The 15084-nt window shown below is 39.6% G+C and overlaps 1 protein-coding gene across 1 annotated transcript in view; it reads left to right on the top strand.

Moving 5' to 3' along the window:
• The window catches only part of LOC149155680 (non-canonical heme oxygenase HOZ, chloroplastic-like), a 244687-nt gene that overhangs the window by 23860 nt on the left and 205743 nt on the right, over window positions 1–15084 (top strand). The window contains exons 2-3 of the mRNA XM_089445922.1: window positions 2573–2635; window positions 3166–3252. Of these exons, the coding sequence (XP_089302048.1) occupies window positions 2573–2635; window positions 3166–3252 (150 nt within the window). The remainder of the gene's footprint in view (window positions 1–2572; window positions 2636–3165; window positions 3253–15084) is intronic.

Below are 15084 nucleotides of genomic sequence, written 5' to 3'. Positions count from 1 at the left end.
AGTTAGGCTTTGGAAGCGTATTAGTCAATTAGTCCTAGAAGAGCTCACTTTCATCTACATTATTTGAATCATATATATTGGCTAGCCCAAGCACTTGGGTATCCGTATCAAATAGAATTCATGCTAAGCAGCGTGAAGGGTTGGATCGATGGCTAATAACCATAGAAGCTAACTTAGGAGATACTAGAGTGGTGGACCTACCTTTGCAACTTTTCTCTTTGCATGGTTAGTATACAAATTAATTAATAATAATGTTTGGCCTAAGTTGTAGGAAACGTGGCCCTAGGGGGCGTTTCGCCAGGGGAAACGAAACGAAACGCGTTTCCCCGTACCATACGGTCTGGAAACGCGTTTCCGGCCGTACGGCCACGTTTCCCGAAACGGAAACGTGGCCGTACCGTGGCCGTACGGCCGGAAACGCGTTTCCAAGCCGTACGGGCCACGTTTCCCCAAAAAAAACAATTTTTTTTTTTTTTCTAATGTAGATCTCTTACATTTGTTTGCCCTAGTGTTGATATGCAGTTCATGGTAATGTTAAATTCTTAAAGTAAAAGTGATATTCTCCTTTATTTTTCATTTTCATCCTTTTACTTAAATTTTTAACATTCATGAAATGACTCAGGATGTTTGAGAGTGGTTTCGCCGTCATTGGATTTCATATGGAGAAAGTAGAATTTTAGATCTTACTCAAAATCCAGCAGACTTATCTGTTTTTCAGGATTTCAGGATTGGGGGGATTTCAATGTTTCCATTGGATTTTATCATGTACTAGGGTATGGAACTTGTATTTAATCGAGAGAACAAAGCCCTCTATGCAGGGGAGACTCCCAATAATCAAGAGAATGTAGGGTACTAGGGTATGAAACTTGTATTTAATCAAGAGCACTAAGGTCATTCGACTATGTAGGAGGAGACTCCCAATCAACCACGAGACAAAAAAATTAGAAATTTCTCGTGGCTGATTTTGGATATTTCTATTTTCATTATGTGATTATTCATGAGTAAATGTGATGTAAATTTAGATACTTATAGTCTATGCATTGACAATTGACAATTTTATCATAATGTAATAAATTAGAATGTATCATATATGCTTTAGGCATTTAAATGTATTTATCTGCCACTATAATCGTCATGGAAAAACTTGCATCACTCTATTTATAGTGCCTGGAACTTTGCAATAATTCCATGCAAAATCTTTTTACCTTGGTCTTTTAACAATCCTAGCGTTTAATCCAAAAATTCTGTTATGGTTATAACTTTTAGGCAATGTTAAATATTTTCAGTTGATATATTCCTCAAAAGCTGCATATTCTCGAGAAAATACAGGAAAAAAGCCCTAAAAATACAGCAGAAAAAACATTATAAACATTTGAAAAAAACATAACCCTAATTGTAAGCCCTAAAACACTAGCAACTGTGAACAAACGAATTAGAGAGGTGGATTCTACCTGTAGAAATTATTTGGGGTCTGAATGGCTAGAACAGTTTGCCCTAGATGCCTTGTTGCTGTTTATGTGCCAACACTTGCTTTTTGTGTGTCAGAAATTGATGGTGTGGATTCCCTAGATGTCCAACTTTGTCCTTATTTCAGTCACTGTCAGGTTTGGAAGAGCTGTCACAGCTGTGGTGAAAATCTCCAACAGAAAAGCATGAAAATGAAGTGCATTGTGGTTATTTCTGAGCCTTTATAGAATTGTCAACGAGTCAAATCTGGGCTTAACAAATACAAATTGTTGACTGGTTAATGAATTGTATCCCCAAGCTTGGATTTTACTTATGGCCAAGTCATAATTAGTTGTTATGTCAATAAGTTGGGTTAGACTTTTGGTCGCTGGGTAAAACTGGTCAAGTGGTACTGGTCAAGCCTGGTTTTGACTTGTCAGTGAGTCATAACTACACTTTTAGCTGGCAAGTCGGGTCAGACTTGTGTTTCCTACGTAAAATCTGTGATTCCTGTTACTATGGTTATTAGCCATGAAAGCTCACCCTGTGTGAAACTGCCTACCCCATTGTTCAATTCTCGTTTGAAGAACTTGACTTTCATGATGCAGCAAGGTGTGTTAAACTTGTTTAGACTCTAGAGAGACCCCACACTAGTACAAAGTTCCTGTCACACGGCACCAAAAAGATGCCCAGATGATTGCATGCAAAATCGTAGAATCATGCAGACCTGTATACCTCATATGGAGATATAAAAGAGCAGAAACACCAAAAATGATCCTATTTTTCTTTCTGTATCATTTTCTTCTTTATGACTTTATCTGGAACCGTCATATTCCAATGATGGACATTCTACTCACCTGCTTCTTCTTTACTGTGCAATATCTTTCTTCCTTGCTTTAACTCATTACCAGAAAATATTCTAGCCTAATCTTTATACCGTACATTTTTGAAAAAATTTCAGGATGCATAAATATAGGTTCTAGATCTCTGGAATTCTGATATGAAGCTTTTGAACTTGGCCAATTGCTGGATTTTAATTATGATGTGATGTAATTAGAAGTACCTCATATACATTGTTTATTTTTCTTAGCTAGTGTCCATCTTTTCTGAAATTTTCTTTTTGCAGAGTTTGGCTCCAGATAACATGGATGAAGAGACAAAACTTTGGCAGCAAGTCCAAAGTCATCAGGTATTAGTTTTCTGTTCTTTTCCTGCACAGCTTTGCATTCCCACACTTTTTTTTAAGTATTTATCTTGAGGAAACCCACCAAACACTTCCCCTCATTCCGAGAATGGTACTTAAGGTAAACCAGTTTCTGCAGAAGCTTGAGGATGTGTCAACATAGGGTTCAAGGCTGTTACATCAATATACTGATTAAGAACTCAACATGTCACTTGTGGGAATTGAACCTGGTCAGGGAGGATAACACTCCATTCTTGCAATTGCACAAGCTAGACTTAATTGACAACTTTGCATTCCCACACTTGTATTAAAACAATATTAATTATAACTTATTGTTGATAGAAAGAGAACGAAAGAAATGCATAAGGAAAATTACTTGCAGAAGGAGAACATGCCTAGAATTTGTTTACTTGGAACTATTTTCACCATGGTTAAACATTTCCTTGTATATGGCCAATGACTTTTACAAGGAGCTGTAGGTTTTCACAGACATTGTGCAAAGATATCTGACAGACTGAGTCGGAATTATCTGACAGAAAACAGCAGCTCGACTTCCAGCAGTTGAAGAGATTCGAACACTTTTGGACTCCAGCCTGCGTGGCATGCTTTCTACCTTTTCCCAGGTCATAAAAACTTTAAATTCCAGGTTTGCTGTCTTAATTCAATACAATAGATAGTTACTGCAGAGGCTAACTTGGAGAAAGGCTGTTGCATACTGACATAATTTGATTTTGAGTTCCCATGGCAGTTGATTTTTCCAATATTACGAATTGGTTTGAATGGGCTTATGTTTGGGATGCATGGTTCTTGTAAACATAATCGCTTGCGAGTCACAACTTACTCTCACATTAAAAATTTATTTGTATTGCAGTTTTACCATTAGAAACTTGTAAAAGTATAGGAGATTGAAATTACAAACTTATTCAATAAATTAAGGCTAACCTTTAGATTTTTTCAAGGCTTATCATTTTAGGTTATAAACCAAAATTTATCTAGTAGGTTACGGGCAATTCTTCATCCTTCAAATGTAAGGAAACACAACTCTTTATCATGGAGCAACAAATTTGTCATGAGGAAGGTTGACTGTAAAAGAATACATTTATGGTTCTTTTGGTCAGAAACTGCCTTACTGACTGCTGAGGTGATCTATAGAAGTCTTTGGGTGATTTTTGGGCATTATTAGGCATGTGAAGATGATTCTGACAGCGTATACAATATCTTCAGATTACATTGTTGGTGTGCGTTATCCTCCTTTTGGACTTTTTGGCATGTGTGTGAGTATATCTTAGTATCGTCATTGCTATGGTTCTTTATGAAAGTCGGAGGGTTGGACTTTGTAGGTAGGGGTGTGAGTGTGGTTGGTTCATTTTGAAAAATTTACATGGAAGGGGAGGACAATACATCTTCTGCACTTATGTGTGCGCACTTTTGTGTGATGTATATATATGTGTATTCATTCTTGTTTGTATTACTTGTGTGTATGTACATGTCTATATGTAAATTAGAAATAGTTTAGGAGTTAGTGTAGGTTATGTGATAGTTGGGATAGTTCTTTCAAAGTTTTCTTTCCTTGCCTTTTTAGCAACAAATTCTAATTTATCACATCTAGATTGAAAGATTGCATCCTGCATCTTTCCAAACTTCCATGGTACACATCTTAGCAAGCAGGCATTAAGATGTTAGCAACATAACATAGATAAGATAATTTTATTAATGGCCATGAATAACCAAAATAGGTCAATGGGACTAAAGAGTATAGCAAGTCCCAATAGTAATGCGGGATTACCAGAACAACTCCTAACTACAAAGAGAAGAGGTAAAAGAGAGTGAATATTTGTGGACTTCTTATATGGAAATTGTAATAATGAAACAAGGTTCTAGGACTTGTAAAAACATTGGTTGCAACATGAAACTAGTACATAGGTTATTCTTGCTAGGCCTAAGGGCAATGGCATAAGTCTTGGCGTGCATTGTCTTTTAGGAACTATTACGGTCCATGGATTGGTCTTTGAAATACAATGCTTCAAATAATCTGTGAAATAGTTAGCTTGCAATGCACAAACTCAATTTCTATGGGTATGTTGTGTTTGTAGCTTGGGTAGGTACTTTTGCACAGGCCTAAGTGTCTAGGCGTGTAGAAGTCGCCCAAGATCTCCTTAGACATTTGCTCTAGTGTGAAAAATTTGCATTTGTAACTTAGCCTAAGTTTTAACTTAGGAAAAACACATAACTGTTATGTTGGCTAATTGACCTAAAGAAACATTAAAAAAAGTAAAGTATTTACTTTAGAAATGATGTTTTAATATTAGCCCTTGATCTCAAGTGAGGCGAGATTTAATCTTGACTGTCAATCACTTTGGACTCTGGAGATTAGGGTTAGGGATTTGACTCAACAAAAGGTTATAAAAACAAGGCTAAGGATAGGGAGAAGACACCATACAAGAACATAAGATTGAGAGAGGCATATCAATATGGAGTGTGATACTCCAGCGTGTTGGGTCTAAGGAAGGGGGCAACAGGGATATCTAGATTAGCTAGGGAGGGTTTGATTGGCTGGATCAAATCCAATTGTTGTACATGTAATTTCCTCAATTGGGCCATTATCCTAGGACAAGAGCCCAAGTAGGTTATGAAAATATTTTAATGAAGAATTGATTTGATTGGGTAGAATTTGTTGTGTCATTTTTGTGAGATTGGTTATGTTTTTACTTTCGCTAAGAACCTAGTTGTGCATTCCTTCAGTAGGTCTGTAATTTGCTAGGTTAATAATTTGTCGGGTGTTAGGTTCACAAGAAAATTTAACATGGTATCAAAGCAATAAACTCAGAGAACTGAGCTCAAGGCGCTATGTTCTGTAGTGATCATACGTGGAAAACTTGTTTATTTTGTAGAGTGTAGAAGGCTGTACAAAGGACTGTACAACAACATCAAAATAATTTTTTTAAAGGTTTTTAAAGTTAAAAATCAACTATTAAAAAAGGAGTGGGGGTTGACAGGTTGAGTGGGTTGTTAGACCCACTCAGCCATTAGGCGATAGAGTAATGGAGCTAGACAAGGCAGTTTCGTGGGTAAGAAAAGATCAATTGTTAGAGCCACAAAGAGGGAGGGGATAGGCTCGAGGCTATTAGGCTGTAGGCTGACAGCCAGGGTCGTTAGACTCCACCAAGGCGGTCAAGTCACCAATCAAAGGGTCGGCGCCTTGCAGATTTAGTAGATGCAAAAGACGAGATAGGGCGAGGTTTCCAGGTAGAGGTAATATGAGGAGCTAGGTACGTCAATGCAACCAAGCTGCAATAGTCGCATGATAGGGATGTGGCAACATGCTTATCTAGGTACACAAAGTCGAGAAAGGCTTGACAAGATGAATATGATCAATGTTTGGGACAACAAGCCTTTAGTGAGCCCCAAGTTGAAGCCTAGGGCTAGCGTAGGGTTTACCCTAGGGAAAAATATCCTAGGGCTTGTGACATCAGTCCTAAAAAGGATGAATTCAACGTGGTAAAGTTGATATTTTGAGGCAATGAGTATCACACCACATGTAAAACCCCTCCAAAAGAAAAATGCACTTGCCCTAGTTGAATTCAACCCTAACCCTAGCGTAGCGGCTTGCTTTAAAGGGCCGAAAATTTAGAGAAGAGAGAGAGATTTAGGTTTTGGGAAAACTTTAAGGTGTGATCACCTATGTAGAAAGGCTAGTGCTCGATCTTGGGTGATGGACTCTAGAGGGAGATCTAATTATGGAAAATCAAGCCCTAGAATGGAGTAAGGGTTAATGAAAAACCTTAGTTTTCATACCCTAGTTATCATTTTATGAGAGAAGAAAGTCATTGAGGAGAGCTTAAAATGAAGGATCTCAAGGGATTGTCACACAAACCTTAAAGGGTAATGCATACAATACTTTGCCAAGATCTCATAGAAAATTATTCAATAAAAACTAGTACATCAAAACCCTAACTATAACCATTCCATGCAATAGCCATAAAGGCATTCAACAACATAGAATACTTACAAGAAAATGCATGAACCAATCCTTTATTATTCCAAAATGATGTCTCCAAAGCAAGAGAATGTCTCCACAAGCAAATACTCCACAAAAGATCACATCTCCACAAGATACAAGTCTATTTCAGCTAGGCCAAAACCTCTCAAAGACGCTGAATTGATGCACAATGATGATGTTAAGACAAATGACATGACCTCTATTTACATGAGGTCTGCCTCAACAAATTTCTGACTAATTAAGCCCCTAAATCAAGTTTGACACAAAATAACCTTGGGTTACAAGCCAACCCACTGGATAAGTGACAAATTAAGCATAATTACCCACACATGTGATCCGTAGCCTCCAAAAGTGCTAATGTCATGCTCTTTTATGGCTCCAAATGCCATGTCAAGGTGTGAAAATATGTCATAGTGCTAGAATCATCCAAAACTTGAGGAAGTTCCCTAAAATCCACCTCAAGTCCTCCTTTGGGGTCCCAAGTCCAGTTAGGTGCCATAATGTCAACTCCATGGGTCTCCAGGTGCAACAAGCCCTTCCAAGTCTCTCAATGGGATACCATCCTTATCTGAGCTCTGAATCAAGTCTTGCCCATTAGGTTGTGTTAAGGCTAGCCTGGGGGCATGTTGGGTCTAGTGGTGTCATCATGAAGAATCCTCTATGCTAGGTCAATGTAGACCAATATCCTGGGTCTTGATGATGCTTTGGGACATGTAACATTTGCTTAAGTCATCAGGAAGCCCAACTCTCTCAACACTGCTTCTGCTAAGCCATCTATCTCTCTAAAGAGGCCTGGGTACTTATGGATTGGGTTCTCTCAAGGCCTGGGCTGCTATGGACCACCTGACAAAAACAACATGGACTCAAGTGAAAGCAACCATCCATTAGAGACTAAGATCATATATGCATCTAAGTGGACCAAACTTGAATGTTAAGGGCATATTAATGCTTCAAACAAGGATCGTCTTCAAATATCTAACTAGACCAAGTCCCGTAAAGGTGTTCCCTACCTTCACAAAGGTGGCTTGTGAAAATTCCAAAAACTGGAATCCTATTGCAGCAACTGGAAATAATTCTCCTAATTGTTAAATTAATTTTTAACAATTTATTTACTTGTTGGTTTGAAACGCGTTGGCCAAAAAATTCTCTTATGTGATTTCTACCAAAAGACTTTGCTTAATTTATTTACTGTTTGCTACAGTAAATATTGAATCAATCCCACTGCAACCTACACAAATAAAACCACGGAAGAAATAAATATTGGAAGAAATGCTAGCATGCACACAAAATAACCCAGTTATTTTTGGACCAATGTCCTCGGAAAAACCCAACTTGGGAAAACCTATGCAATAGTGAGGGTTTATTTTATTATGCAACAGTGAAATATGAGTACATATATGGATGCCCAACTGGAAATATAAACAACAATAAAATCTGATTAAAATACTGAAGGGAATTACCCTTCTACCATAGACAATCTTTGGCTTGACTTTCCCTATCAAAATTCAGCCCCCTAGAGCATAGCGTCAGCCTCTACGCTGCTCTGCGTAGCTGGCTCGACGAATTTCTCTGGACTAGGATTAGATGAAGTCGTTCTACCTATGGATGCTAAGAAAATTGCATATCCGACCCTTTGGGACTCCTTCCTGGCCTCCGGAACTAAGAACGAATTTTTCTCCTCACCAAATCAATCTGCCTGACTGAAGCACTGTGCAGTCCCTCAATGCTACCTCTCTGGGATAATTCGACTTACTTGCTGTTGCCTCGCCGGATCTGGAAAATCTTTCCTCTGGCTCACTATCCTTGACCCTCAATTACTGCTTCAATCTCATTGGCTCTCTCTCCGGCAACTAACTGCTGCTACTCTGGAAATCGATCTGCTGATGAAATCGAACTGCTCAAGTGATTTCTCCAAGCCCCGTTGACGACTTCTTATAATCCTCTGTTGAGACTTCAATCACCAAGATTAGATCTCAATCGATGGTTAGGATTAACTTGAAGTCGATCCGTGTGAGTTTCTAGAACATTCACACCTTAACTTAATTAATTCCGATTAATTAGTCATATTCCTTGAGTTTAGACTTAGGAAATATTTAAAAGCTGACTAATAATCTAATTAAGTCATTTTTAGGTGGAAATGCCAAAAACAATTTCTAGGTTTTGGAGATCTCATGCAGTGTTGCAAACATCGCCATTAAATCGGTGAAGGGAAAAAATCGGCAAATACAAAAATATTCGTTTTTTTCAATTTTCTTAATAACTAAAGCATCTACAACATAAAATAAATGCATTGACACATAAATATGATAAAAGAACTAATATATAAGATGTGTAATATCATTTCTAATGCTACATCACACATAACAGTGAATCATGTCCTGAATAGTAAGTCCTGAGTCCCAACTTAGTCTCAAAATATCAACAAAAAATATAATATTGTATCTCATATCATGAGTCATAATGTCATATACAATGAAATGAACCAAATAACTAATACCATTGATTTCCTCTGCCCCTCTTGCGAGAAAATGCAATAGCTTTCCCTCTAGATGTAGATGGCGGTGGAGTTGGTAGTGGCCTCTGCTGTGCCCTAAAAGTTGAGGAACTAGGAGCTATAGGAGGTAGAACACATCCTCTATTGGTGACAAGGGTAGCCTGGGTAGGTGGTGCCACCTCCTCCTCCTGTTGCTCTTACTCCTCCTCTACCCCCTCCACTACCTCCTGCTCTAACCAATCAACGACCGACTCCATGAGAGGCCTCTCGCCTCAACCCTCCATGTTGCAGTGGTGTCAATCCCATCCAATGAGATGGCCTCCACATCAAGTGTCCTCTTAAGTTGCTTCACCCACAATCGAAGATTGTAGTAGACGTAGACCATGTCATTAAGTCGCTGGGACTCTAACTTGTACAAGGGTCATAAATTAATACATTATAAATAATAAAGTAATAATTCAAAAAAAATATTATTTAATGAATTCAAAAAATTAACTGGAAATTTGGAATATTTTAAGTTTTAACTTGTTGCGCTTCTTGGTGTGTTTTTTTTCAAATACACTCCAGTTGCGCTTGCATCCTGAGGAGCTACATGTTTGGTTGAGCACTCGAATGGCAAGACTTTGCAGATTGGGTACTTTGCCACCATAGTTTCTGCACCATGCATCTACAACAAATAAGATAAATATAAGAAAAAAATGAAATTTGAAAGTTGAAGCAAAGTATGAAGCTATGAACTTGAAAAAACAATGAAATTTGAAACAAACTAAAACATACTTGGCATTTTAGTCTTCCTATCAACCACAACCATGTCAAAGCTAAATATGCCACCTGTCATCCTGTATATCTCCATTTCTTTGGATATTTCTGCACGTTCCGCTGGAGATGGCACCATGCTTTGAACACAAGTGAAGAATCCATCCATGACCTCAAAATCAAATAAGAAACCACATGAGTAAGCAAATGCGGGGTTCAGGTAGATCCTTGCAGCATGAATGGGACGATGGAGTGTATTGTTCATCACTCATCAATCATTTCCCATAGGAGGAGTTGTTTCTGAAACCCCTCATCCGCCTTATCATCATAGCAGGTCTGAATGGATTCTTTGACCCTATCCATGGCTTCATACAAGTAGCCCATGGGGGTTTGTCTCCATCAACTAATTAAAGAACCTTTACTAAAGGTTCAGTAATGTTGCACACCTCCTGCACTTCCGCCCAAAAGATTTCCTGGTATGAAACTAATTTTCATATGGTCTCTCCTTCTGGTTTGCGGCTAAATGCCAAAGCACACCACGCATCTGAAAGAAACATTCTCTTCACATCCCACATAGAATTCAAGAGGGATTGAAGAGATATGAAACTGGTGGCAAACCGTGTAATTGCAAGGCGCACCAACTCCTTGTTGTTGGTGAATGTTCTCATCAAATGAAGTACAAATGCATGATTATATATAAATTTTGTAATGCTTTTTGATGAGTCAACAATATCCTTGACAAAAGGAATTTTTCCTATGTCCTCCAACATCAAATCAATGCAGTGTGCAGCACAAGGTGTCCAAAATAAGATAGGATGCCTCTCCATAAGCATCTTGCCAGCAACAACATAATTTGCAACATTGTTTGTTATGACTTGGACAACATGTTCTCGACCCACCTCCATAATGAACACATCCAACAAATCACATAATAACCGTGCATCTTTGATATGCGCAGATGCATCAACATATTTCATAAACATTGTCTCCTTGAGACAATTAACCAAGAAGTTTATAAGGCTTCTACCCTTTTGATTGGTCCAACCATTTGACATCACAAGGCATCCTGTGTGTGCCCATGATGCCCTAAACTCCTCCAATCTCTTGGTGCAGTCAACCTTTTCATTTTGAAGAATGCACCCTCTAAAGTCATCATAAGAAGGGACTTTGTACCCTGGGCCAACAACTGCAATAACATCAGCTGTGAGCTGAAAAAATGGATTATTCCTTGCAACGCTGAAAGGGATATCACTACAAAGAAGAAACTTGCCCAACAACTTGTCAACTTTTTCTTTCTCCATTTTTTTTAATAATTGAAGAGATAGATGGTTGTGAACCAAGTGTGGTTCTAGGAACAAAATATGATGAGATAGCTATAGGGTTGGTTGTAGATACTGATGTTGAAGTAGAACCAGTACCACTCTCATGTTCACCTCCCAATCTTGACACTCTACTCCCAGTCCTTGCTAGTTGACTCTTCAGAGCTGCCTTGGACAATTTGGTTTGCTCTATTTCTTCCAATGATCTGAGGGCTCTTTGGATGATTTCTGGATTTGTATTTGTGCAAGGCCCTACCTCATGTCCAGGGATTTGTGCAAGGTGATACTTCAATCTGTATACCCCCCTGTCATATGATGCCCACATAACTTGCAAGTCAAGTTTGATCTGTCAAACCCTCCATCAGGTTCACCAAATTCCCACAGAGGGTCCAATTTCCTTGGCATGTTTGTAACTTTGTTGAACTCTTGAGTTTTAATGTAAGATGAAGTTTGAAGTTTGAAGTTGAACCTAGGGCACAAGAAGAATTGCAAGTTAAAAAAATAAAATTAAAATTTACATACAACACATTGAATTTTTGACCAAAACAAAAACCTCAACTCAATGCAACAATAATGGAAAAAATACACATTCAAACCCAAGCAAAAATGATGGAAAAAAACTAGGGCACAAGAAGAAATTAAACTTATAAATCTAACAATCAAGTTTTTGCATTTTTGACCAAAATAATTTAATAAACCCTCTCCACTATATGCAACAAAAATGAAAAAAAAAAAACAATCAAATCCACTCAAAATTCATTGAAAATAAATGGGTTATAGAAACCCAAGGAAAAACAAGAAAAAAACAAAAAGAAGGGCCAAATTTGATGCCCATACCTGGAAACCATGCTTTGTTGAAGAAACTTGGTCCAAACTTGAATTTTTCTTGCTTGGGATGCTAAATTCCTTCACTTTTCTCCTCTTTTGCCCGTGTAGATGACTTCTCCTCCTCCTTAGCTCTTACTCTTGCCTTGTGTCTGAAAAAAAATGACAAAAAAAAACTCAAAATGCACTTTAAAACTCGCTGTTTCCGCCCGCCACGATTTTTCACGATTTTTTGAAAATAAAAAAATTGGAGATTAAATCGGCTTGGTGAAAAAATCGCGATGTTCGCAACGCTGATCTCATGCATTCTAGCCTCTCCACAAAATTTCAAGGCTAGCACACATCTGTTGCTACAAAAACTAACACTCCCTCTTAGCGAGGAATGTGACAACACTCTGTCTTTGCACATCTTGTGACAACACTCTGTTTCCGCATCATCTCCTGTAATGTTGCTGTTGTTTGGCTGTTGCTGCCCACCAACCATTGCGCTACTCTGATATATGCTGCATTTGTGCTATTGCTGACACCACTGTCGACACTGCATTTGCACTGCAACTCCCTCCACATCTGTTGCTGCTGCAATTGCAACATCTGCAATTGAAAAGCATCCTAAATACTGAATCAACTGTGATCAATATGATGCATCTATCTCCCAAGTCTCTGGTTGCTGCTAGTATCTGCGCTGTCACTGAGGCATCTGCGCTGCTGCTGACTCTGCACTTTTCCACCTGCACTGTTGCCAACTCTGCAGTGCGCTCCCCAACATCTGACTGCTACTAGACTCTGCATCTGTCACTCTGGCATTTGACTGCATCTAATGCCACTGATCCATTTTGCTACTGAATACTGTGGGCCCTCGTAACAAGGTATTGATCCAAGAGGTGGACCACCTCAAGAATCCTGACCATTTGTAGTGCTCTGGGGCTACAACACCAAGTCACCCCACTTCACTCCTGGGGGTATGTCAGCAAACACGGCGAAGTCTTCCTCCAGCTTGGAGGAAAGCCTATCGATCTCTATTGATGCTGCTTGTCGGTCTTGCTTCTCCTATTTGTCCTTCTTCCTAAGAGGACACTAGGTGCTGTAGTGACCGAGCTCACCACATCTAAAGCACTTGACCTCTGATAGGTCCTTCTTATTCTTTCGCTTTTCCCCCTATCCTTGACTGGGACCCTTAGATGCGAGGACCACATTCTCCTCCTCCTTCACCTGCTTTGATCCGCTGTTGCTGCCACTGATGGAGCTCTTCACTAGAGCTCGTCTCAACTCCTCCTGCTGCAAGTCAGCCCACATCCTGTCCCACTCTGGTAGCTTGTCTCTGCCCAATATGCTTTGGACAAAGACTTGCCACTCCTCAGAGACACTGTTGAGTGCCAATCTCACAAGCTTTGTGGGTTGAGGCACTGCCCCAACAACTAACAATTGATCTCGAACCTCCTGAATCCTGGTGAGGAAGGGGTCTATGCCTTCCCCCTTCTGCATCCTGGTGCATCTCAGCTTCTCCTCTAAGTACATCTTCCACTGCTCGGAAGTGCCTTGGTACAGTGTGGAGAGAGTCTCCCACATCTCTCTAGTAGTGCTTTTGCTAGAAATGTGTGAAACAATGTGATCTCGAACACCATCAAGGATCAACCTCTTTTCTCATGTCATCTCCTTTCTGTACTCCTTCAGTTGATCTGCATCCGTGGGGATAGCGACCACTGTATCTATAAATGTCTTCAGGCCATATTCATCTAGAAGGAAGGACATCCTTGTTTTTCAGATGACATAGTTGGAAGCACCATCCAACCTATCCTAATCTTGAACCCCAGTAATGGCCATCTCAACAAATGTGGAAAATCTCCTCTTCCCTTTTGCTCAGCTGCTGCTCAACGATTTGCACTCCCTTCTGGAGTGAGAAACTCTGCACACAACGACTACTGATCTGCAAGGGAAATTAAACTTCTTGAGACTAGAAGTTCCTTGAGGAAATTTTTCCCTCAGTGTGTGCTCTTCTTTCACCCGATGCTAGCTTTGCTCTAGCAACTGCTTCAAAACTATTGTGTCCAGCTAGAGATCTGCTTTGCGAAAAATACTGGCTGCTCCCCCTTCCTCTGGAATCTTTCGATCTGGAGAGATCAAATTTTTCTGCGTCACACTTAGAAAAATCGAATCTCCTCAAGAAATTCGGCCTCTTGGCCAAGGTGACTACGCTGCCTCTGGGGTTTCGATCTGCTGCCCACACTGAACAACGAAACTCCCTCTTCCTTCGCTACTGAGCTCTCCAGCTGATCATCTGCGCTCTGATACCATGTGAAAATTCCGAAAACTAGAATCCTATTGCAACAACTAGAAATAATTCTCCTAATTGTTAAATAAATTTTTAACAATTTATTTATTGTTTGCTACAGCAAATACTGAATCAATCACACTGCAACCTACACAAATAAAACTGCGAAAGAAATAAATGCTGGAAGAAATGCTAACACACACATAAAATAACACAGTTATTTTTGGACCAATGTCCCCGAAAAAACCCAACTTGGGAAAATCGGTGCAGCAGTGAGGGTTTATTTTATTATGTAGCAGTGAAATTTGAGTATGTCTATGGATGCCAAATTGAAAATCCAAACAAGAAGAAAATTTGATTAAAATACTGAAGGGAATTACCCTTCTCCCACAGGCAACCTTTGGCCGGACTTTCCCTATCAAAACTCGACCTCTTGGAGCACTGCGTCAACCTCTGTGCTACTCTACGTAGCTAGCTGGATGGCTTGCTCTTGATTGGGCTCAGTGAAGTCGTTCTGCCTCTGGATGCTGAGAAAATCGCCTCTTCGGCCCTCTGGGACTCCTTCCTAGCCTTTGGAACTGAGAACAAATTTTTCTCCTCACCGAATCGTTCTGCCCGACTGAAGCACTGCGCAGTCCCTTAACGCCTCTTCTCTGGGATAATTCGACTCACTTGTTGCTGCCTCCCTGAATTTGGAAAATCTTTCCTCCGGCTCACTGTCCCTGCCCCTCAATTACTGATTCGATCTCAGTGGGTCTCTCTCCGACAACTAACTGCTGCTACTCTCGAAAT

The sequence above is a fragment of the Pinus tabuliformis genome, chromosome 9, assembly GCF_031772625.1.
Source record: "Pinus tabuliformis cultivar Carrire ecotype Pingquan chromosome 9, CPIR1, whole genome shotgun sequence".
NCBI classification, from domain to species: domain Eukaryota; kingdom Viridiplantae; phylum Streptophyta; class Pinopsida; order Pinales; family Pinaceae; genus Pinus; species Pinus tabuliformis.
Note: the sequence above shows the minus strand (reverse complement) of the source record. Positions and strands in the feature narration are given on the sequence as shown.